Below are 26,424 nucleotides of genomic sequence, written 5' to 3'. Positions count from 1 at the left end.
GAACAGATGAAAACATTTGTGATTGTTATAGCGGTTTTGCACCTTGCGTGGATGTGAAGTATTAACGAACCTATATTGTTTGAACCATGTTATTAAGGGGAATTAGTTGAACCATTTTGTAAATATATTAAGGTAGACAAAATTTTACTGACCATATATTTTATACACCAGTATATGTATTTATTATTTTTAGGATTTAGAGTTTAGGATTATCCTTCTACATATATACACATTTTGGGACACTGCTCTAAGGTTGACAAATATATAACTGTAAATCATTTTAATATAAACTTCGTGGACTATATACAAATATAAAAAATCAATATTGTTAAACTTGTGTATTCAGTAGGTCTGATATGTGTCTAATATGTGTATTTTTAGCTTTACCAGTCAAAACTATGTGAAGTCGTGAACCATAAATTGTTAAAACCGTAAGTAAATATTTTCTGATTGCATAGTCTATATGTCATGTGTTTAAATAATAATAGTCCACTCGTGAATCTCACAATGTTTTGTTTACATGAAAGAAATGAGTATTATTTATTATTAGTTAATATATAGCTAATTATCTTTTAGGCTATATTGTAGATATGATCGGCAAATATATAAGTATCACGGATGGCTTTTTGATTCATGTCACAAAAATTTAAAATATTTTATTTAAGGTAAATCTTAGAAAATTTAGAAAATCTAGTTATATCATCTATTATATTGATTAAATCATTGTTAAAAAAATATATGGTAATATATTGTTAGTATAAATTTAAGATAAGACCAAAATATTAATAGTCTAGTGAAATAGTCTAACAACCTTGTATAAGTAGATTTATTCAGAATGATTCTTTTTTAATATAATAGATTTAATAATTTCTTAAGAATCCAATTCAGAATCTTGTAATAATCATACTCTAATCTGTAGTTTTGTAAAGACTGCAAGCGAAGCTATACTATACTCCTAGTATTTTGGAGACAATCGAGTACTTATCACAAATACGCATGATCCAAGGACATGTAGCCAGCCACGTGGAATGGTGTTCGGTAGTTAACGAACGGTGAATGAGATTCTTGACTTCAAAGTAGGCCTGGGATTTCGGGTATTCGGGTATTCGGTTCGGTTTCGGGTAGGACCCGATCGGGTATGGGTATTTCGGTTATTTAAAATATGTATCCAATAGGTACTTGGAAGACTTACGGTTCGGTTTCGGTTCGGTACCGACCGGTTTCGGGTCGGATCGGTTTTTCAATAAAAGTAATCATATTCGATCCGAACAATTTGGTTATTTAACGGTTCGGATAAAATAGTACCCGCAATCTAAACCGAAACAATTTGGTACCCGATATCACAATGCCAAACTAAACCTGATTTTCGAACCAAACTCATTAACTTAAATGTCAAAGACAAAGTACTTGAAGAATTAAACAAGAACACAAACTTATAATGAAAAACAGAAAGTAGAACATAGTTTCAACCACCAAACCGAAAATGAAAAACAGAAAATAAAACATAGTTTCAACTTGCAACCATCAAACTGAAAATGAAAATGAGACAGTCACTCTCACTCGTCCATACTCAACAGTCCGTTCCTTATTCCACATTGCATCCAGTTTCAAACTCTAGGGAAAAAGAAAGCAAAACATATAAGTGTTCTAAACTTCAAGCATCAAGATCTATTGTAAAGAGTTCAAAAGAAGTGAATCATACCTCTGAGAAGATCATCTTGTTGCTCCACATCTGAAAGCATCTGCTCTATTGTAACAATGCCCTTCTCATTTATGTGAATCTCGGATTTCAACCATTGTTCCGTGCACACCAACACCTCGACCATAAAGTGTGTCAAGCAGCTCCTATATGGGTCTAAGACTCTCCCACTAGTGCTAAATGCACTTTCTGATGCTACAGATGATGCTTGAACCGCAAGAATATCAGCAGCTATCTGAGACAGGATCGGGAACTTCACACTGTTTCTTCTCCACCATGATAAAACATCATACTCGGTTCCAAGTCCATTACCACCTTTTGTAACCTCTACTTTCTCTCTCAAATACACTTCTAACTCATTACTAGAATCTTGTGTACCTGTTTCTTCGACAAGCTCCTCGTACAGATTATCCATTCTTTCATACCCGATCCCGTTGCCTATGATTTGACTCTGGAGAACTGCAGCAGCACCACTGCATTGCGACTGCGGCTGTGAAGAAGATCCTCCTTGAGACTGTGAACCACCTGATCCCCCACCACTTGTGATGTATCCAACACTGTACTCATCATATAAGCGCTTCAAGATATCCATAATTGATTCAGAAAGCAGAGTATACTCGATGCTTTCTTTTCCATAGAGCTTCTCAAAGCAGAGGTTAGCAAAGTTCATCTTCTTCCTAGGGTCAAAAACAGAGGCAACAATCAAAATCTTATTCATCTTACACTTCTTAGAGTTACTACTCTCAGGCTCAGATACTTCCGTAAATGGATCCCAATACTTCCTTAGTTTCCCCATCATCGTCAAAGCCTTCAACTGTAGTGTGTGATCAGCACCTGGTGCAGAGCTTATCTTGCAAATATTACTCGTGATGGTGACAATCTCATTGTAGATCTTGTGCGACGTAATCCCCTTTGTCGCCGAGAGCATCAAAGTTGAATTGTAAAAGATGATAAGAAAGTGTAGCAACCTCTCAGCTTCTTCCCAATCTCTTGTGGAAGCCGGTCCAATCCTCTTTTTCCCATTTTCAAGCTCCAAGAAGTAGTCATTGTACGGTTTGTCCTCAGCCTCCATCTTCTCGAAAGCTGCCCTGAATTTGATTGCTTGGTCTAGCATCAGATACGTCGAGTTCCATCTTGTCTTGACATCTAATGGAAGGCTTCCTCTGGTCATCTTTCCCGTATCAACCCGAAACTCGAATGACTTCTGTCTGTTGGTTGAAGACCTCACGTACTGAATACCATTTCGAATGGAATTGACGCTATCATCCACCTCATTTAACCCTTCCTTGACAATCAGATTAATAATATGTGTCGCACACCTAATGTGCAAGAACTCACCATTCAAAACCAGTGCATCTTCTCCTTGGTTGATAAATTCTTCCTTGAACTTCTTCATGGATGTTGTGTTAGCTGTGGCATTATCAACTGTGATGCAGAAGACTCTTTTAATATCCCACTCTGCTAAACAATCCACAAGAACTCTCGCAATTGTAGACCCTTTGTGATCATCCACATTCTTAAACCCTATGATCATCTTTCTCAGCTTCCAGTTTGAATCAACAAAGTGAGCAGTAATTACCATGTAACTAGCCGCAGTGTAAGGAGCAGTCCATATATCTGTTGTCAGAGAGAGTCTTTGCTTGTTCTGTCCAAGAACTTTCTTCATTTCTGCTTTCCTCTTCATATAAATTGCCGCAATCTCCGTTGTACATGTCTTCCTACAAACAGGCGGCTGTAGCTGCACTTTGTTGCAGAAGTGTTTCCACGCCAAGCTTTCCACAAAGTTAAACGGTAACTCTGCTAAGACTATCATCTCATTGGTAGCATCTTTGAACACTCTGTCATCCACCTTACCAACACTCATGTTGCCTTCTGCATCTGTAGCTAACCGGGACTGGGTTTTTGACTTATTTGCAGCCTTCCAAGCCATGAATGACCTACAGTTAGTGAGATGCTTCCTCAGATTGGTGGTCCCTGACTTGGTTGGACAACTCATCTCTTTACTACAATAGCGGCATTTACATCTGTCGTAGTTGTTTGGTAGCCTGCTGAGATGCTCCCAAACATCAGACCTCGTCCTTTTTCTTGACCCTTCACCAGAACCTCCAGCTTTATCTCTCGAACCCGGTGTTTGTACTTCTTCATCTGCAGATAGTTCTTCATCTGTTAATACATGATTCATTTCAGCTTGTTGATCGGTAGGAGAAGAACCCATCTGCATACACATACGTAAGTAAACAATTAACAATCGCAAAAAGGAATCAAACAATCACAAAAGAAATCATAATCAATATAATGCAAAAAAGGAATCAAACAATCAAAAAAGAAACCGTTGCTTACCTCCGACTGGATTATCGAAGATGCAGACGGTGGAGAGAAAAGACGATCGTTGCTTGCTAATGGATCCAGCTTTGAAGCTTTCTAATAAAACCGGTTGCTTTATTTGTAGAGAGAAGAGACCTTTACGATTTTCGAATGCTATAAGAAAACGAATCGAAAAGGGAGAAAGTAGGGTTCGTAATTTCATATTTTTGGGAAATTGGGGATTGTATCGAGACTGGTAATCACGCCTAACTGCTATGTCGTGTTATTAAAGTCGGGTTAAATTGGGTATCCGTTTTGGCCGGATAAAACCCCGAACCGACCCGCAACCCATGGATTTTTATAATATTATCCATTGGTTAAATTAGACTATACCGTAACCGATCCGAACCGGTCAAAATCGGATCGGTTTCGGTTCGGGTATTCGGTTATGGATAAAAATCCCAGGCCTACTTCAAAGAGACGCGACGACTCGCCTCTTCGAAAGCGCTAGCACCTCACACCGTCCACGTGTCTGGCCGGAATTTCGTATTAATATAACTTTGATATCTTCTTCCTACATATATGAAAAGTCTAATAGACCTTTGGTACTAAAAGAGGTAAACGAAACAATCGGGCTTTCTCTCTCCTCTCTGTTCTCTCTTCCAGACCTTTTACAGAGTTGGATGATTGAGAAAGCATCGATGTTCACCGGATCTTTCTTCCGGTGAGGTGACTCCCGCCGTTCGGGAATAGTTCCAGTATAAGTGTCTCCTTCAGCATCTTATGACTGGCTTTTGAGTCCGGAGAATCACTTGTCCTCTCGGTAATTCAGTCGGCTTCTGACTCCGGCGACGCACCATATCTTTCGGTGTTGTCAGCTGGCTTTTTGTCTCCGACGTCCTTGCCTTCTTCTCCGGCAAAGGACGGTCGGCTTATCTCCGCGTTTCACTCTCCTTTGGTGAAGATGGCGGCTATGTGTATCTAGTTTTAGGAAGCAATCGATTTTCTAAAAGTTTTCCGTTTGGTGGAAAGCTTCGGTTTTTCTGGAGTTAAGGTGGCGGATGAGATCTCGACAACGGTCGATGTAAGCTCTCCGCCGGTGGTGATTCCGTTGCATGTGATGGGTCTTCGGTGTTTGGCTTGGACGAGATCTCAACATAGGTTGATGGAAGCTCTCCGAAGTTTGGTGATATGGCTAAGATGGTGCACACCGTGAAGATCGTGAGGTTTGGTCCCGGCTGAGCCGGTGGTTCCCTGTATCGGCGACGATCTGCATGTCGGTGAAGACGAGGGGTTTGGTCTTCAAACACGTGGATCTCGTTTACCGTGATTTGAACACGTGGAAGAAGTGATGCGTTCCGCTTTAGTGTGGGTGGTTTGGTTTATGGGCCGTTGTTGGGCCTTATAATGTTGTTGCCGTGTTAGGTTTTTAGTCTAAGCTTGAATACCTCTTGTAATAGGTTTGTAAGGTTTAATTATATAATAAATAAAATCCTAGATGGAAAAAAAAAAAAAAGACCTTTGGTACTAAAAGAGCACCGCCATTGTTATCCATTAGCTTCAACTTGAAAGATACTTCTAATAAAGGATAGACGATATATATTAATAAAATAAGCTTCAATCTATTATAATGAATGAGAAAAAGTAGATATATATAATTATTTATCAGTTCGTATCATTATTAAATTCACACGATGAGGCATGATCGTCCACTTTCCTTGATAATGGTTTTAAATGACTTGTATATTCCAATGGATTGGGGTTTCTGAAGAAACTGGTGCAGATTCCATAATCACCCATGCTCGAAACTTCCAGTAAAACCCAATCAATTCGTCTTGTATTACACGCATGTATACACACACTGACACACACACACACACTTGCACACCTTTGTCTCCATCGTATCTACTTGGTAGATCAGTTATCTGCACCACAATAATAATAACTAGGCACGGGATCAACATTATATATATAAATTATTTTATATATTAAATATTTTTAAATATTATGAAATAATAAATATATATTAAATAATTAAAAGACAGTAACTATTAAATATATAATTAAATTAGCGCGAACATATAAATCAATTTTATTAATCCAAAAAATATTTTTTTTATATTTGATAGGATATGTTATTAAATTTAAATGATACTAACATAGATAATATATTTTAGTATATTTTTTAATACTAATGTCTATTAAATGATGATTTCTACTCATATAATTTTTTTTTATCATTTGTATCTTTTATAGAAAAAAATTTAAATTACTGATAACAAAACTTTCATTGTGGGATTAATAGTTTTAGGGTTTGACTGGTGACCATTCTGGAACAAAAAAGAACAAATAGAAAAGGAACGTAAAGGAATAAAATTACAGAAATGAAAAGGAATGGTTGTTCTTTCTCAAATTTAACAGGAAATACTTTTGTTCTTTATTTCTCTACAAAAAAAAGAATGGTAGAGAATGAGAAGAAAAATTTATTCCTTATGAATGGTGATATTTTTTAGGAACGTTAGGGAATAGAAAAATTTATTCTTTGTGAATGGTGATATTTTTTAGGAACGTTAGAGAATGCATTATTCCTCACTGTTCCCTGGTCACCATTCATACCCTTAGTAATTTATAATTTAAAAAAAAAGTTATCAACGATCAAAAAAATTGTTCAAAGTAAATTTTGATACTAAATTATTGTATTTTATATGGTTTATAGTTTAATTTAAAACGATATATATATTAATCTTAATAATTAATTAAATTAGACTTTTTACTTATATAATTTTTGTAATCATTTGTATTTTGTCATAACAAAAATTTTAAACTATGGATCATAAAATTTGAATGTGAGATTTTTTACAATTTAGTAATTTATAGCCGTTTGTTGAAATTCAAAATATAACATATACATAAAAATATAAATTTTTATTATATGGTTATCGTGTTGTTTAATTTATTTAATTGTTTAAAATTAAACAAATATGATAGAAAATACATTATTTTTATCAAATTTTTATTATTCAAAATAATTAATTGTCATATATATTTTAGCCACATTAGGTAATTCCGTAAATTTTATTTAAGAAAATAATAAAGTACAATAATGATGAATTTATTGTTAGTTTAATAAAAAGTTTATTATATAATTAGATGGACCAACATATTTTTTTAATAATTCTAAAAATCATTTTAGTGATGACATGTGGCTACAAAAAAAAATTGTAATACTTATCAAATAATATATAGGGGATACACAAAACTCTTTCTCTCTTATTACAATTCCGTTATTGGCTTTGACGTCATTATTTGAATTCTTATCCAATTCCGAAATATTCTTTTTCTTCTTTTTTTTTTTTTTCTCTCATACTCTTGAGAATCTTGATATTCCCACTTCCTTCTTTAATACTCTTGCACTGTTTTAAAATAATTTTCTTTCACTGATTTTTCCATGAAAGTGAGAGAGGTGTTAAAAGCTCCCGACAGCAACAAAAGAGTTTAAGATATGTCTTAAAATTCAGTCTCTCTCTCTCTCTTCTTCTTCTGTGGTTCTGTAATAGTTATATGGATTTAGCGTTAAGCAAAAAAGGTTTTAATTTCGTTCTGAGGAACAAGAAGTGGATTCTACTCACAGCCACTGGCTATGGCGCCTTTAAGGTTTATCATTCCCAGAAAAGGAAGCGAATCTCTAAGCTCTTCGCTCTCCTCCTCAATCTCGTCGAAGCAGCCTCTCATTCCGCCGAAGCCGTTAGCGTAATCGCCAAGGATCTCACGGAGTTTCTCAGATCCGATTCCGACCAAATCCCGAACAGCTTCAAGCAGATCTCCAAACTCGCGAAATCCGACGAGCTCAATTCGTCTGTGATCGGACTCACTCAAGCAGTCACCGTCGGACTGCTCAGAGGATCCCGTAACGACGATTCCGGGTCGGGTTTTACAGACCGGGTTATGGATAAGCTGTTCACGAAGCCAGGTACGGGTTTCGCTTCGGCGATCGTCGGAAGCTTAGCTAGAAACTTAGTCTTCGCGCTCTATTCCTCCTCCGGCGAGTCTTCGATCTTCTCTAATTCGAAACTGCGCGACGCGGTTTGCTCCGAGGACGGGAGAAAGCTAATCGGCGATTGCGTTCAGCGTTTCGTCAGCACGGCGGTTTCGGTTTATTTAGACGAGACGAGGGACGTCAACGTGTTCGACGATTTATTCGCCGGTATAACCAACCCGAAACACGGAGACAAGGTTAAGCAAACGCTGGTAACGGTCTGTAACGGCGCGGTCGAAACGTTTGTGAGAGCGTCGAGTAGACAAGCGACCGAACCGGGATCGGACCGGTCGTTATCTAAAACGATGACCGTTGGATCTAAACCGACGCCTACGTGGATCGATCGGGTTTCGTCGTCGCTGTCTGTACCGAGTAACCGGAAATACGTGGTGGATTTAACCGGGAGGGTGACGTTTGAGACGGTTAGATCGTTGTTAGAGGTGTTGGTCGAGAGAGGGAATGGTAAAGTGGAGAGTTACGTGGAGAAAGTTAGAGAGAGAGGGAACGAGACGAGGAGATTCGTGAGAGTTAAATCGTCTCTTCTACATAGTTTATGTTTGTCTATGTGTTTACAGATTGTTGAAGCTCCTTGGATACTGACTCCAAGAAACTGATCAGGCTTGAAGACAAAACACAGTTTCTTTTTTTCTTGTTCTGTAATTCTTGGATTCAATCAAATTCGATGTAAAATTGCTTCTTTTTTCTTTAATTGGAGAAGAAAACGATTTGTTTGTTTTTTTCTGGATTTGGATATTTGGATAATGATAGGCTTGGGACATTGTTTGTTACACGTTTTGTGTTGGTTTTTGTGGATAAATATGATATGGATATAGTTGACGTGGATAAGACAAGAACCATAGCAATTTAAGGAATAAAGTTGATTAAGAGACTTGATTAAGAAATTTGAGCTTTTTATGTCTTTATTGCAAGTTTTTTATTTTGGGGTTTTTAAAAATAAAATAATATCAAACATTTTTTTTATTAAAATAAAAAAAATTATTACATAAAACATAATAAAAGATAACAATTTAAACATAGACTTTTAAATAAAAACATGAAATCAAAGATTACTACAATAAACGCAAATTATTTGAAAGAAGTATAGGAGATCGGTTGTTGTCTTCATCACGTCTAATTTTTTCCCAAATATATTCAACCAAATCATCTTTCAGCTGTTGATGCATTTATCTATCACGAATTCTTGTTCGAACACCCATCATATTAGTGATATTTGTAGGGATATTCGTAGAATACGTGAAATCGACAAGTGACAAATCGGTATAGCGAACAACACTCATATCACACGTTAGATACATGGCCACGTGATCTCTTGTGATTGGAGGTAATCTCCACCATATGAAGAAAAAAAAGCTCACACCCGATCACCAGCTTCGCCTTTCCATTTTTATTTAAATCCATAAATTAAACAAAAAGAAAAATAAAAAGAGTTATTAACACTTAAAAAAGCAGTTTTCAAGTTTTTATTACACAATAGAGCAGTTTGTATACGAAGACAGTTTTTGGTGGCTAATTACTCACTAACCCTAACTATAAGGAAACCTAGTTGCTGATTTAGTTACCTTCTACAATTTTTTTGTGTTTGAATTTCAAAAGCTTACATGAATCAGATATATATTTTTTTAAACGGTAACAATTTAATTTATTTTGACTTATAGGCAAATATATTATATGTAGGTGACGGAGCATCTGAAAAAAACGTGACGGACCTCAAATAGCGAGTTCCATTCCGCCGTGGTCGTCGTGCTTGGGACCAGAATTGTGGCGGCTAGAATCGCCATGGTTTCAGTCGCGGAGCACCGGAGACTCCGGAGAGAAACGTGATGGAGAAGCCGGAGAGCTCCATTGTCCGTAACCTCAAACCGTGAGCAAAATTCTGGCAGAGTTCTACCGTAATCCGCTTCAAGGTCAAGTCGTCTCCTTCTCGTCGTGGTCTTCATGTTCGGGACAGGAGTTGTGGCCATCGGAATCGTCATGGCTTCAGTTGCAGATCAAAGAGAAAGCTTGATAGGAGCAACAATGGTTAACTTTTGATTATTTGCAACTATGGTCCTCCCATTCTTTCTTATTCTCCAATTTATCTCAAAGTTTTAATCATTTCAAGTTTCTTCATGAATTTTCCCCGAAACTTTAAAATGTGCAATATAGACCAAGCAAATATTTTTTTTGCATCATTAGTCCTTGTCGTATTGTTTAATTGTGTTTATGCCCCATATGTTTCTGACTTGCAAATAAACATTTTTCATTTGGACCCAAATTTTAAATATGCACTTTAGCCTATGTTCTATGTAAATGAGCACACAAATAACTATATATATATATATATATTTAAATGCATCTTTAAATTATTAAAATAAGCTCATTGAGATGCTAAATATCATTAAAATATTAAATATCATTAAAATCATAACATTGGAGTATATAAGTCATTTATTGTGTACATTGTTGTTGTGATATATGTATATAATCATATGTACACGCAATTTATTATCCACAATTTATTTACACATGAATGCATTCCAGACCATAGTTATGCAATTATGTATGCAAATACAATTTTCTATTAACAATTAAATGCTACTTAAATAATTTAACCTGATTAACTAAGATGCAATAGTAACATTTAAGTGTTCATATTGTACACATACATATATATCATAGTGTACATATGTACATCAACTTCAAAGTGTACATGTGTACACTATATATGTTCTTTTAGATATAAACAAACTGCACCACAATTGCATGCAAACAAGCGTGTACATGTGTACACATGTATAGCTTAAATGTAATGTACACACGACATTTGTGTACGAGCGAGTTTCAATGTACACATGACATGTACGAGCGACATGTACACACGACATTTGTGTATAACTTAAATGTAATGTACACAGGACATGTACGAGCGAGTTTCAATGTTGCTCAACGATGGTTTAATTAGGTGTACATATGTATAGCTTAAATGTAATGTACAAACGACATTGATATTAATTTAGTTATGAGAATGATACTTGAAAGGTACTCAGTGTGTCAAATATCATCAACGTGTACAAATACATTTTATTGTCCACGTGTACAATATAATACAAAAAATCACATGTACACCTGTTCATTTGTACATTGCTAAAATATGTAATAATTTTGATGATTTTGAGTATGGTTGCTAAAAAGATGCATTTCAATGACTTTGGTTTCAGTCAAATTTCAAAGATGCCCCGACCATGCGTGTACGTGGGAAGAATGAATAAATCACATGTACATTGTGTTAACATTATCGTGAGTTCACGAAGTCGCATATGCTTAATTATTTAGGTAGAAAACCTACAAGAAGCAAATATGTGTACACAATCACTTTGATGTATAATACAAAATTAGGTGTACACATATACAGTTTGAAAGTAATGTACACACAAACTTTTTATTTTGATATTTTGATTAATGATGGAAATTTACGAAAATACGCTCGTCTTCTTTCTTGGTCACTGTCGACCAGAAACCCTAATTTCCGCCTCTTTCACCTATTTTTCACGATTCTTTACATTCTTCACTAATTTTTTTTATGTATTTTGTCCAGATCTGATAGATTTCAATCCTAATTCATGGCTTTACATTTCAATCCTAATTCATGGTTTCAATCGTGGAAGAGGAGAGCTTCGACTTGGGAGGGTTTCAGGCGAGTTGACAAGTGGAGAATGCGACGAGATCGATGGAAATGCGGCAGATGATAAACATCGTTGAGCAACAGATGAGCCGGAGATTAGCTGAGGATGATGCTTGGAGTTGTAGAGCACGATGGAGACAAGCACAAGGAAGGAGGCATGGTTATTTTTTTTAGATCTAGTTATTAAAAAATAAGATATGAGAAAGAAAAAAGTAATATTGGTTATGATTTAACTAGAGAGTAACTGAATTAATTAGAAATCAGGAAAAATGTTAGAGAAAAGTGTCTTAATAGAGCAAAACTAACCTATTGTGTTAATAAAAACATAAAACTGCCTCTTAGTGTAATTGTTTCAAATAAAAACACAAAAAAAAAATAAAAAAAAATTTATCTTCTTCTTCTCCTCTCATCCTCTCGCTCAAGGAACCTCCAAATGGCGAGAGTTCTAATCTCGTCTCCATCTTCCTTCTTCGGCTCACCCTTGCTAAAACCCTCTTCCCGCCACGTAGCTGGAGGAAGCCTTCAATTTCGTAACAAGCATCTCAGTACCACCGTACGGTTCAGCTTAAACGAGATTCCTCCTCTCCACGGCTCGGTCGACATCGGAGCGATTCTCACCAGAACCCTCTTTCCTGTCGAACACCGACACGTGTCCACGTAGATACGCTTCTTGCTTACCCAAATTAAGACACGGTTCTATCTTAATTGTGTGTTTTTCATTTATTTTTAAACAACAAAAACCTTAAGAGACCCCCTTGAATACCGCGATAATGATGGCCTAAGTATGTTCTTTTATGCGGAAAGGTCAAAGAAAGGTTCTTGTTATCCAGAGAAAACAAATTTGGTCACTCTGTTGTCCTGATTTGATCTGATCTACCCAACTTATGTTTATACTTGATATACTTTAGCTAAAAGGCCTCAAAATTAACCACACGGTGTGGTCAAGTAGTACTACATCTTTTGAAAGGTGCTAAAGCGTCCCGGATTTGAAACTTATCATTTAGATATATCCATTTATGTGACAATGTATATCTAACTTCCACGTAAAATAACGGGGCTTGTATATCGCCTAAGTTAGTTGGACTTTCAGGTTCGGATACCCCAAGTTATTAAATAAAAGCTTCAAATTGCAACATCTAATGTGTAATGCAAACATGTCAATTTAGCAAAAAAAAAAATACATGTCAATATGTATTTCAGAGAATCCCAACGCCAAAAACTAGTATTAAAGGCAATGTTGTAGCGCATAATCACATCTATTTCAACGTTTACAAAAAAAATGAAAGAAAAAGAAGATCCATTTCTATAACTAACTCCACTTTTTCACTTACGAAGTTAAGAAACAAATAATGCTAAAGATTTGAGTTTATGTATCGAGATCCAACCATCTTCAAGTCTTGCATCAACATGTCTTGCATCAACATCCTGGTGCAAGATTATATATATCATTGCCACTCATTTCGTCTTTTCTAATTTGATCATTTTTCTTTTGTATATTGGCCGCCTCTTTGGTCTTTTTGCTTTGGAGACACAAAATAAAGATAAAAAGAAAGTGTAAACAAAAATCTAATTTTGATCCTTAGACAGCTCGAGATATTTTACTAGACTAAGAGAAATGTTGGAACCTTTACATGAACTTGTAATTTGTCGAAAGATGGAAATCAAGAACTAGAAAGCTCAGAAAATCGACGACCTTTTTGTATGTTCATGATAAATTGTGTTACTAATGCATGGTGTATAATATTCACATATAAAACACATAAAAAAGATAGAAGAGAATATATATACTATGAAGTTATTCTCTAACACAAGGAGCTTTGCAAGAAACTAGAGACTTAAGACTATTCTTTCCTTTTGAGACAACAACCTTGTCGTCATCTTCAGTGTCTACATCAGTTGTACACTTTCTCATAGCGATAAGAAAAGGATCATCATCTTTCTCTTCTCGTTTCTTTCCTGCCTTTTTCCATTTCAATATACAAGAATATTTCATTAACGAGGAAGATTTAACCAACCGTTTTGGTGACGGATATGGTGGTGGCAAAGGCTGCAATGCTGGTACCACCGTTTTATCTTCGTTATTTGAGGTCATGTCTGTCTCTAACCTAGATAGTGATGATGAACCTGACGAAACCAATTTGTTTTCCTGAGAAAACATGACTTTAAATTCTACGTAAATTTCGAGAATTTGATTTAGAAACGATAACAAGATTTTGAAAAAAAAAAAAACAGAAAAGTTTGATAGATTTGCAATCTTTATATATACGGATCTATCACATCACACGATCTTGTTACGTTTCGAAGGAGGTTCCAGTTGAGACATGATAAAAGCATGTAAAAAAGAATCAAAGAGGAGGCATGCTTGTTATAGTGTGAAATAAATGTTACAAGAGCATGCATGTTCTTATTTACATTTAATACATACTCCATGAGTAAATACATACTATTTGTACTATAAACCAAAATCACAATCTCATCCAGCTGCAACCTCGTTGCTTCATAGCTCCAATCATATTCATGGCTTCTCTAGTCTCTTCAGCTTCTTTCCACAAACCCGCCCCTGCGTAAATATTCGACAGCTGAACATAAACCGAGGAAGGATCATCCTTCTCTTGTTCCATTATCAACCTAGCAACCATCTTCCCCAGCTTCAAATCTCCATGAGCAGCACAAGCACTAAACAAACCCCACAACGCATCTACCCCACACCCGCTCATCTTCACCAACCTTTCCGCTTCATCCAGGTAACCCGCTCGACCGAGAAGGTCCACCAAGCACGAAAAATGATCCACGCTCGGTTTCACAATCGAGTCAAAGATCTCAAGCCCCTCTTTGACCATACCAGAGTGGCTACAAGCAGAGAGAACCGCTGTGAACGTGGCTGCATCGGGATCCACTTTTCCATCCTCTCGCATCGTCCTGTAGTTCATAACCGCGCTCCCTCCTTCCCCGTGCCTCGCGTACGCAGAGATCAGAGAGTTCCATGACACAACGTCCTTTTCAGACATCTGGTTGAACACTTGAAGTGACTTGTCTACAGTCCCGCATTGAGAGTACATGTTTACAAGGGCGTTGCCTATCAACGTCTCCTTGAATAGTCCGTGTCTGATGACGTAACCGTGAGCCTGCTTCCCGAGAATCAAGGACGAAATGTTTACACAAATGCTCAAGAGAGTGCTGAGAGTATACGCATCAGGTAAGATTACGACCTCTGTTTCAAGCAAGCTAGAGAATCTTTTCAAACCTTCAAAGGGAAACCCGTTCTGGTAACACCCTGAGATTATGGCGTTCCATGAGACTAGATTCTTCTTTAAAGCTCCTTCGAATATTAGATCCGCTTTTGCTATCTCTCCGTGCTTAGAGTAGGCAGAGATCAACGCGTTGGAGACTTCCATCTTTGAACTTAGACCACATTTGATCACACACGCTTGAACCATCTCCAAAGCATATAAATCTAGAGAGCTTGCTAAAAGACTTCCGAAAGTAAACTCATCCGGTTTAACCCCTACTCTATGCATCCCCTTGTACACCAACATCGCAGACTCACCCAATCTCGCTTGGTTATACCCTGAGATCATTGTGTTCCAAGTAACCAAATCTTTCTCTTCCAACCACTCGAAGACCTTTCTCGCCGCCACAAGATCCTCAAAAGAAGAGTACATTGACATCGTCGAATTGCTTACCAGAGTATAATCTTCATACCCTGTCTTGACGGCTAGCCCATGCACTTGGTGTCCCATACCCGCACACGAGCACGAACTCATAACACTCACAAAAGTCAAATCAGTCGGTCTAAGACCAGCTTCCAACATTTCTCTAAAAAGCAACAAAGACTCTCCTCTTTTCAAACACGCCAAACCATCAATAACAACATTAAAAGTAACCTGATCACGAACACCACCAGCTTCTTCAAACACCAAACAAGCATCACAAAACACTCGGCCATTGAAATACATAGTTATAACGGCATTCACAACAGAAGAAGCAACTAAAAATCCAGCCTTTACGACCAGAGAATGCACCTGCTTACCGAAACGCAAACAACACACGCTCAAAACAGTAGCGAATCCGAACTTATCGTGCCCAACACCGAGCTCGTGCATCTCTCGAAAGAGCTCGATGCTCGTCCCGTGGTAACCACTCTCCTTGCAGCCAGTAATCATCGCGTTCCAAACCGCAGCGTCGTCTCTCTCAGGCATTTCGTCGAACACCTCGAAGGCATAGTCGATTTCGCCGAGCTTGAAGCTTGCGCTCAGAAGCGTCGTCCAAGAGTAAACGTCAGGCTCTTCGATCTCTAGGAAGCTCTTCTTTAGCGAGGGTAAGTTCCCGGATCTCGCGTAGAGCGAGAGGAGCGTGTTGGAGACGTGAGAGTGACGGAACAGACCCGAGCGGATGGCGTAGGAGTGTAATTGCGCGCCGAGGACGGTGGCGGCGTCGCGGAGGTGGGAAGCGGCGGTGATGGCGGAGGAGAGGGTGTACTGATCGGGTTTAGGAGTTGTGGAACGGTGGATATCGGCGAAGAGGTTGAGAGCGTTTGTGTTGGAGCCGGAGCGAGTGAGGGCGGTTAGTCGGCGGTTGAGATTGAGCAAGGTTGTTGAGGTTTCGGATACTGATGACAAGCTCTCTGTAAGACACAGAGCTTTTCTCATCTGTTGTTAGTCGGAGAGTTGGTCTGTGATTATTCAAAAGTAAAGGAGGAGGAAAGGAAGAAGACGCAAACGGGGTCGTTTTAGTGAGACACAGAGGAGGAGGACCAATACTAGAGACTGAATTTGTAATTGAACCGGAGACCGAACCGAACCAAACCAAAACGGAAAAGTTAAATAACCTGAACCAAACCATACTAAAGTTTGGCCGCCCATACGACGTCGTATTCGTTGCGGTGAGCGATAGATAGAAAAACAAGCACATTCTCACGCGTAGAGCCGCTCTCAAAACAAGAACGAACAAACAAAACATAGCGTAAGCGATAGATATATTCTCCTTGTATTATTGTAACAAGTCAGTTTTTGTCCTTCATTGTTGTATACATATCAACACAATTTTTCCTGTTCGAGTTCAAATCATCACTATCACCAGTAATCTCCACATGAACTTTAAGGTAATCCCTTACAGTGATCTCTCTACTTACAACCGCAGACATAAACTTGATCGCATTGCGAGACAATGCCCACGATGAACCTTTTAATCATCCTTTGCTACAACAAAAGCAAACTCTCTCTCTCTCTCTCTCTGTTCCACGCAGTTGTCTTTACTCTGAAGAGAAGTCAACTAAACAAGTTAATGTTTAAGTTCGTCTTGTTTTTTTTATTAAAAGCCAGTTAGATCTATTTTGGGCTCATATAATTCTCCAGATCGAGTGGATTATGATTAAATAAGGCCTTGAAAGATTCAATATATGCATGTTCGTCTGCTTGTTGCTAACAAGCAGCTCTGACCAAACCCAATATTGTTGGTAGCATATAATAAATTCATGATCAATCATGTCTGGCGTAAATTAATTAAAATGTTTGTTAAATATTGTTTTAATAATTTTTTTTTATAATTTACAATAAATTAATAATTATTTAAGCTGATAAGTAATTTACCTGTTTAAAACAACCCAAAAATAATATAAATCTGATAATTATTTCCAAGCTATATATTCCTTTTTATACATTCCCAAAAATAAACAAGTTTGAAAATGTGCTAACTGCTAAGCTTCTCAGGTTCCAAAATGATATATCCAGTTGTGTGGTCATGCGATATAGATTTATAATTCTCATTTTTTGCAAGAATAAAAATAAAGAAGAGTTTGTCTGTGTGTATTTAACTCTAGAGAACTAGAAGAGATGGGTGTGAGATTATTATAACAGTAACAACTCTTTTCGTTCTTCAAATTGTTTTGTTCTTTTATCTTGAACAACAAATAGAGAATATTCGAGATCATCTAGTTATTTGACGAATCAAACTTACAAACGAACAATCATCCCTGCATATCATCGGCTATACATAGTGGTTACAAGATCTTTATCTTGCTTGTAAATAATATATATATTTAGTTTGATAAATGGTCTATCCTTATACATTCCATGTTATTGTGTTGAGCAAATTCATTTTCTGTCGGTAATTATGGTTTACGTTTTCTTCGGCTTGTCTATTATTTAGGGTAGCTAATATTTCAAAATATCCAGCTTGATCTTGTTGATATCTGTTTCCAGCAACTAATTTAGATACGTATTATATATATATATATATATATATATATAAATTAAAAATTAGATACAAATAATTACATTTGCATATTTGTGATTACAGGCAGATTCAAATTCTTAGAACCTGGTTAGCATATTTGTCATAATTTGTCATTTTTACATATTTAGCTGTACCCTATATTTTTACTAATATATTCTGTAGAAATGTGATAATTAAAAAATTTAAAACGACTTTGTTTTCAGATAACTCGCAAAATAGGAGGGGAAAGCCCCAACACATCATATGACAGTCGATCTTATATCAGGTTTTGTATAGTCATGGTCGGTAATGCATTGTCAGGTATGGGCGGTGACAGTAAACGCGTTTTATAAACAAACTCATTTTTAATTGGATTACTATTCATTTCTACCGTATTTATTATCTCGTGTGCCTGTGTAATATTATTCAACTTGCTCTAATTTTAATAACACTCGTTTATTTCTTCTGTTCATTTTAATTATAGTCAACCGAAATTAATTCGGTTTTGGATTGGGTTTGGTTCAGTTTGTGTTCTGTTCATTTTGAGCTTGGTTTGATTTGTGTCCAGTTTAGCTCAGTTGAGTTGCTTTTTCTTAGGTTATAGTTCGATTAACAAAAATCAATTTATAAGACATAAATCAATTCATCATTTGATCACCAAATTATCAAATTTTTCAAACGTAAAATTAAATATTACAATAAAAATATAAATTCAATAATTTAAAATTATTATATACAAACCTAGTAAATTTATCGTAGGTGGTTTTTTTGGTTTTGATGACAATGAAAAAAAATCATATTCTTTTCTTTTATTGTTAGTTTTATTTTCTATATACATATAGAAGAACAAAATATAAAATTATATTTAGTCGTTTAAGTTAGATGGTTAATTAATCTTAATGTCAATAATACTAATATATTTAGTTAATCTAATAAAATAAGCATATTGGTTTTTCTATTCGGTTCAATTTGAAACCAAGACAAACCAAACTGTTTTGATTGATAGAAATTTTGACCGAATGGTTTGGGTTGATTTGAGTTTGACTTGTTTGGTTTGTTTTTTCTGTCCACACAAACTTTTTTCAATTGAGTAGGTTAAATATACTTAAAAGATATGTTTAGATTTGTGTAAGATTAGCAAAATCTCAGTTTATTTAAAAATTCATAAAACTAAAACAACAAATGAAGCAGTATTTTGAATATCTTTTAGTACCAAAATCTTGAATGTTTAAGCTCGTAATGACAAGAAATAATAACTGATAGATTATTAGATACGTCAAGTAAAAAACGGAAGTTGTCTCTCACATGTGGAGACAAATTTTCTTAGGAAAAAAATGTATATATACATCCCACATACCTCAAGCATCTACATCCCACATCTCACTCTTCACCAACTAACGAAACCCTAATTCAATATCTCTCTCTCCAACAACCAATCTCTTATTCTTCATTGAACATCTCTCGTTGAAAACAAAAAATTCTTTTGTATATACAAAAAAATGAAACAGTTGTCGACAAAAGTGACAAGCAATGCTCATGGACAAGACTCTTCCTACTTCTTGGGATGGGAAGAATACGAGAAGAACCCTTACGACGAAATCAAGAACCCTAATGGGATTATTCAAATGGGTCTTGCCGAAAATCAGGTAAATATATATAACTCCAAGTTTTTAAACCAATCGAGAAATCATTACTCAATCTTTTTTTTTGGTACTTAATATGATGTTCTTTGTATGCAGCTATGTTTTGATCTCATAGAGACATGGTTAGCTAAGAATCCGGACGCAGCCGGGCTCAAGAAGGACGGCCAATCCATTTTCAAAGAGCTTGCTCTCTTCCAAGACTATCATGGCCTACCCGAGTTCAAGAAGGTAATTAAGTAACTAAAATTGTACCCCTCATATTTCCAAAAATAAATATCTAACTTAAGACACAAGTAATCTAATATGGTTTACCTATCCACAGGCTTTGGCAGAGTTTATGGAGGAAATAAGAGGTAATAGAGTAACATTTGATCCAAGCAAGATTGTCCTAGCTGCTGGTTCAACCTCTGCCAACGAAACTCTCATGTTTTGTCTAGCGGAACCCGGCGATGCTTTTCTTTTACCCACTCCTTACTATCCAGGGTAATTTCCAAAACCTTAATTATGTAGAGGTTTAATCTTTACTTGTCTCCCAAGAAACCCGAGCTGACATTTGATTCGCTTTATGTGTACAGATTTGATAGGGATTTGAAATGGAGAACGGGAGCAGAGATCGTGCCGATTCATTGCTCGAGCTCTAATGGGTTCCAAATAACAGAATCAGCTCTTCAACAAGCTCAGAAGCTTGATCTTAAGGTCAAAGGAGTTCTTGTTACCAACCCATCTAACCCACTTGGCACAATGTTGACCAGAAGAGAACTTAACCTACTCGTTGACTTCATTACTTCCAAAAACATTCATCTCATAAGCGACGAGATCTATTCAGGTACAGTTTTTGGGTTTGAACAGTTCGTTAGTGTCATGGATGTCTTAAAAGACAAGAAACTCGAGAACAGCGAAGTCTCCAAACGAGTTCATGTCGTTTACAGTCTTTCCAAAGATCTAGGCTTACCCGGTTTTCGCGTTGGAGCAATATACTCCAACGACGAAATGGTTGTTTCGGCTGCGACAAAAATGTCGAGTTTCGGCCTCGTTTCTTCCCAAACACAGTACCTTCTCTCCGCATTGCTTTCCGACAAGAAGTTCACAGGAACATACCTCAACGAGAACCAGAAAAGACTCAAGATTCGTCAAAACCAACTCGTGTCCGGTCTTGAGGCTGCAGGGGTTACTTGTCTTAAAAGCAACGCTGGTTTGTTTTGTTGGGTTGACATGAGACATCTCTTGGACACAAACACATTCGAAGCAGAGCTTGAGCTATGGAAAAAGATTGTATACGAAGTGAAACTGAATATTTCACCCGGTTCCTCGTGTCATTGTACTGAACCGGGTTGGTTTAGGGTTTGTTTCGCTAACATGAGTGAAGAGACACTCGATTTGGCGATGCAAAGGCTCAAAGAATACGTAGAGTCAACAGATAGTAGGAGATTGATATCAAAAAGCAGCTATGAGAGGATCAAGAGTTTGAGAAAGAGAACTGTCTCTAACTGGGTTTTCCGGGTGTCATGGACCGACCGTGTACCTGATGAACGATGAAACTCGTTCATCGTCCCATGTTTAAGGCACAACAAATCTTCATATTTATATAAATAATTGGTTTTTTTAATATTTTGGAAAGTGTATTAACATTTTCCAAAATATTTATATCACTATATTCTTTCTCATTTCATATAAGTATATTTTATTTAATTATTCATGTATGTGTGTGTTTCTTTGAGAGCCTGTTGTGATTTTTTTCTTTTGGATGTAAGTGTTACTAGTTAAGTGCACTGGATCCAAATTTGCATTTGCAACGGCTATTTATATATATTCCCATCGTACTGTCAGCGAAAGCTGGCAAGCTTCTTGTGTTTGCATATAAATATGTAAGAGATAAGTACATCTCATATTTTCGTAAGTTTGATATCTTTTGCATTATTAAATGTTGGCTATGAATTTACTCACATTGATTTACTTTCTTTTGAACTTTTTCAACATTTATTAAGTTAAGTTGGTATCAGTGTTTTTAAAACCGGACCGGAAGCTCAATCGGATAATTTTTGGGTCATGGTTCAATATGGTTCGACCGGGTCAAACCTGGTTCAATAATCTGGGTTAACATATTTCTAGTGTATAAATTTAAAAGTAATGTTAGTAAATATGATACATATCTAAAATATAAATGAATTTAAAACATAAACATTGTAAATATAAACTAGTTTTATGTTTATATTAGATGGTTTAGAGATTTTTGATAGTTTTAAATGGTTTTTATCAGTTTAATAACTCTGGAATGCAATCTCACTACGTGACGGTTCATGGTCGAACCAATTATTAGAACCAACTCAGCTATGTATCCGGTTTATGGTCGAACCCGGTTCAACCATCGGGTCGGTCTGGTTTTAAAAACACTGGTTGGTATATATTTTCATGTATACATAATACATGTATACGTGTAATACTTTCTCATTTTGATACATCATACATTCTCATTTAACTCCAGTGATCATTAGCTAACGTAGGTTAGAGCATATACAGTCTTGGAAATTGGAAAACGAAACATATGACTGATTTTAATTTATCTTAAAATCCGGTTAGAAGGTTTAGTGGCTTTAGTACATAACATCCCACCTAACAGGATTTTCGTTAATAGCAATTTTTTTTAATTACATGATATATTGTGGTACATTACATCAAAGATCATATGATCTTATGCAATGATTGTTAGAAACTTACATACGCTAAATATCAGTCAATCATTCTGTTTCTTTCGGTTGGAGAAACCTATATGTATAATCATTTGGAAAGAATATTTATTTCCTCATCAGTAGTTATTTCATTTTTTTCAACTTCTCAATATATAGTAGCAATTTAAGAATCTAAAATCCCAAAAAATATCAATCGAAACTATCAAATATCAACCACCGCCTACCCATCAACTACCATCGAGTTTACGTACCAAGTCATAAAGGTCAAGGTCAGCCATTCTTTAGAGCCGGTTTCTACCCACCTATCAACAAAGCCAAGAACTGTCACGATGAGTCTCGTTTATATGGAAATAACATCATTTGTTCATTCTAGTGAGTGCTCTAGAACCGGAGTTCATGGCACAATATCAGCCGCCTTACCGTTTGTCTCTTCGAACAATATGTTTTCCGGCACAGTTGAGATTCACCTAGTCTTCCGGTTTATCATAGTTGGTATAAGAGCTAATCTTGTTTGTTTAATGGACTGCATAACCAAATCTAGCTTTTCAGTGGGTTTATCATCAGTGTTGGTGTTCACCAACGATCTTCAAACCAGGTCCCCTTTCATCGGTTGTTGTACCAATCTTAGTATGTTCTTAGGAACATTAGTTTCATGGTTTCAAGTGAAGCAGGTCTACGGATTTCTTCACCCCTTTAACATGTCTATCTTTTGTTATAGTACTTTTCGGTTTCATTTAGCCGTCGAATTCACTTCCGGTTGTAACTGTTTAAGTCTTTTGAACATCTATTTTAATATAAGAGTTTCGTGACAAAAAAAACTATCAAATATCATAGACATAGTATCCTAGTTTATTGTTATCGGTAAATTTTATTTTGTCAACATCGGTTAATCATATACCGGTCAAAGATTATGATACTAATTAATTATGTAGAATTGCAAACACAATACAATAAACAATAAATATTACTTTTCAGAATATTCTCAAAACAATAAATTATTCGAAATCCCATGTGCGTTGTCGGGTACTACGACGAACGAAATAATCAAAAATCATACAAATAAAATATCACTTGTCAATTTTCTATGAAAACAAATCTAACAACACATCTAATATCGATTATGTTCCCTATTGTATGAAACGCGGAGAAACCGCATGTAACAACAGAAGAGAAAAGTCATTACATGTGAGGAGCATTATTTTTGGTCGTCGACCCGTGTAACATAAAGTATTCGCCAGGTAAAAATAATAATATAGACACGTTAAAATGATTTTGAGAATTTTGGTTGATATTCGTATGTTTGCAAACAAGATGTTCTTAATTGCATACGGCCCATCCAGAACTTGTCGTCTCTATCATCAGCCATACGTATGGTCTTTTACTCAAGAATTTTTTTTATTAAATTTTGAGATTTGTGAGCTGGTCTCGATAAGATTTAGATCACAAATATCTATAACAAATCACAATCTGGTCGGTTGTTTTTATAAAGATAGAACAAGATCGTAGATTCACATATAGGGAATTATCTCCTGTCATTGTTTGACATTTGTCCAATTTCTTAATGGCACAGTTTCATTTTTGAAAAGAAAAAAGAGAAAGAAACACATTAACATATCAAATTTGAACAAAGAATGCAGTCACGTGGGCTTCATGACCGCAGGGCCGCAGGCCATAACTTCCTCATGCTAATGACATTATAGTCTATGCATTAGTGTATTTTTTCAGCCAAAAAAAACGACTCAGGAATTACATATTTATTGCGAAAGCTACGAGCCCATTTCAGTGATTGGCTATAAAAAGCCTACTAAATTGTTGTGTGTATAAGTTTGATTTTTACCTTTATTGTATCACAAGTTCTTTTTCATTAACCACTTAACCAAAATCCGATTTAAAACTATAAATCTTTTTTTTAAACACTGGTAGTTCTATTAAAACATGAAACATATTACAATAGTCCGGCGATGAACAATCCCAGGAATCAACGTCCAGCGAACAACACAAACGCTCTGAAAAATTAAGCCCACAGATGGGAGTCTACGTGAAAATCATAAACAACATCCATAACTAGTACAACTTAAAAACATATCAAATGAAATCCATAAACTTCAAAGAAACAAACATGCGAGACATCAACGAAACACCTTTGAACAAAGACAAATCGCAGAAGCAATCTTGGCCGAACCCACGACATGCGAATCCTCCTATAGTGAATAGCCCAGACAATTTAAGAACAAAGCTTCAAACACCAGCAAGACATACTCACTTCGTGAACGGAAGTCTTCAACCGGAGACGGCTATGACGGTAAGAAACTGACTTGAGAAACCAGAAGGAAGCTTGAATAGAAAAAGATCTCGATCAGATCTATTGATTAATGACAAGGAGCGAAACAGAACATCTCTAGATTCAAACAGTCTCGAAGGACCAAGAAAGAAGAAGATCAATACTGAGATGAACCAAAGGGCTTTGGAATCAATCATGCATGTTCTTCAATCACTTACTAGATTCGAAACAAAAGCGGATCTGAGTGAAGAGAAGGTGACAGCAAGGTTGACTAGTTAATGCATGCATCAGATGCTCAACAAACTCTGTTATTCTCTCCAGAAATGACAAAACGCTAGATCGAGTTCTAGAATGAAGTCAAACCCGTTGAGAGAATAAGATCCAAAAAGAGAGCATGGAAGACAAAGAGAGACAGATTCCAACCCCAGCTCTAAGTGAGCAGCCGGAGTCGGGTAAACGGAGAAGCGACGGAAGCAACCAAAAGAACTAGCTAGAGAGAAGGCGGAGAGAATCTTTTATCTAGTCTCTAAAGATAAGATAACTTGATTTAAAACCATAAATCATTAAGAGAATTGTTAACAAATCTATGCTATTATTTAAAATGTAATTTTTCTGATTTATCATATTTTCAACAATTATAGGATAAGTCATTAGTATAATATTATTATTTAAAACTATATGTTAATATATCTATTTGTCATGATATTAGGATAATTAATTAATAAATATATATTAAAAATTATAGAGATGAGATAAACTTTAAAAATTATATCTAGTTCAATAATTTAATTTTAAATAAAAATTAAAAACTAAAATTAAATTTTGTTATATATATATATATCAATCCGCAAAGGTACTGATCCTCATCTAGTTTAAAAAGTGAACTAGTTCTTGATCCGCGCTTTGCAAAGGTGAAATATTTTATGATGAAAATTTCACTAATAATTTAACAAATATTTTGTTAGTTTTTAAGAATTTTGTGTATTTAAAATAATTTTGCATTTAAATCACTGCTTTTAAATCCGGCCTAAACTCGCGGTCAAACCGGTTAATTCGGTGATCGATAAATTGATTTAGATTTTTAATAATATCTATATTTAGAAAAATACTAAAATCCGAGACTAATTTGAACCGATAGATGACCGATACATATAATCTAATTTTATTCAAATTGTTACCTTTTAATCCAAATTTTAAAATTCATTGTTTTGTAATTTTATGAAATTATGATGTTTCTACAAAATTTTGATAGAAAAAAATGATAAATATAAAATAATTAAGAACTATAAATATGTCTTGATCATATTACTCATTTTATATACCTTAACTAATTTTATTATAATTGTTTTGTGTAATTTATTTTGTTAATAATTTGGTTTATATTATAATTGGTTTAAATTTGTTGTTAACAATTAGTGTTAATCATTTTTCTTTAGATAACATATATTTTGAACATTTTCATAATTTTGTTTTATATATTTATGGTACAATGTATAACGTTTATATGATTTTTATGTAATGGATATTATTGAATTATTATGTTACTTAAATAAATGATATAACCTTATTTAGGAAATATAAATAAAATAATCTGTTAATTTAATTTATTTATTATTGGTTGAAATGTTTTGTAGTATTTAAACCTGTAAAATAAGTTCTATTTATTTTCGTTATTTTACAAATTATTTGAATTTTTCAATTATTTAATTTATCTAAATAGTTTGAAAGAATTTTTAACTTTTTTTAAAAAAAATGAGATCTAACATTTTATATTATTTCGACACAATATTAATTATATTTTTTGTTTGGAAACATGGATAATAGTATAAAGAAATGAGTATATTATTTTGGAAATATGGATAGTAGTATAAAAAAATGA

At 35.4% G+C, this 26,424-nt stretch overlaps 3 protein-coding genes across 4 annotated transcripts in view; 2 read left to right on the top strand and 1 right to left on the bottom strand.

The window, feature by feature from the left end:
* The window catches only part of LOC106306150 (protein PHLOEM PROTEIN 2-LIKE A10), a 21,365-nt gene extending 12,538 nt beyond the window's left edge, over positions 1-8,827 (top strand). Inside the window, exons 2-3 of one of the 2 annotated variants that reach the window (XM_013742639.1) lie at positions 4,909-4,916; positions 7,534-8,827. In XM_013742639.1, the coding sequence (XP_013598093.1) occupies positions 4,909-4,916; positions 7,534-8,653 (1,128 nt within the window). In that variant the 3' untranslated portion in view covers positions 8,654-8,827. Of the gene's footprint in view, positions 1-4,908; positions 4,917-7,334 lie in introns of those variants that run through there. The other variant, XM_013742640.1, reaches the window with a different exon arrangement.
* Positions 8,828-14,061: 5,234 nt separating this feature from the next.
* Positions 14,062-16,435, bottom strand: LOC106301526 (pentatricopeptide repeat-containing protein At3g49740). Its single transcript, XM_013737945.1, has one exon. It carries the CDS (start codon positions 16,368-16,370, stop codon positions 14,187-14,189), a length of 2,184 nt encoding a protein of 727 aa, XP_013593399.1. The 5' UTR covers positions 16,371-16,435; the 3' UTR covers positions 14,062-14,186.
* Positions 16,436-19,433: 2,998 nt separating this feature from the next.
* On the top strand, positions 19,434-21,113 carry LOC106301527 (1-aminocyclopropane-1-carboxylate synthase 9). The gene is made up of 4 exons (XM_013737946.1): positions 19,434-19,580; positions 19,674-19,805; positions 19,900-20,060; positions 20,153-21,113. The coding sequence occupies exons 1-4, from the start codon at positions 19,434-19,436 to the stop codon at positions 21,111-21,113; spliced, it is 1,401 nt and encodes a 466-aa protein (XP_013593400.1).
* The last annotated feature ends 5,311 nt before the right edge of the window (positions 21,114-26,424 follow it).

This window comes from Brassica oleracea, chromosome C7, assembly GCF_000695525.1.
Source record: "Brassica oleracea var. oleracea cultivar TO1000 chromosome C7, BOL, whole genome shotgun sequence".
Classification (NCBI taxonomy): Eukaryota; Viridiplantae; Streptophyta; class Magnoliopsida; order Brassicales; family Brassicaceae; genus Brassica; species Brassica oleracea.
The sequence above is the reverse complement of the archived record's forward strand: the minus strand, read 5'-3'. Positions and strand labels throughout refer to the sequence as shown.

What these genes read in the sequence shown, in the direction of transcription:
- LOC106301526 (XM_013737945.1), bottom strand. Translation starts at nt 16,370, where the DNA reads ATGAGAAAAGCTCTGTGTCTTACAGAGAGCTTGTCATCAGTATCCGAA.
- LOC106301527 (XM_013737946.1), top strand. Translation starts at nt 19,434, where the DNA reads ATGAAACAGTTGTCGACAAAAGTGACAAGCAATGCTCATGGACAAGAC. An exon ending in TGGGTCTTGCCGAAAATCAG is followed by an intron (nt 19,581 to 19,673) that starts GTAAATATATAT and finishes CTTTGTATGCAG; the next exon opens with CTATGTTTTGATCTCATAGA. An exon ending in CCCACTCCTTACTATCCAGG is followed by an intron (nt 20,061 to 20,152) that starts GTAATTTCCAAA and finishes TTATGTGTACAG; the next exon opens with ATTTGATAGGGATTTGAAAT.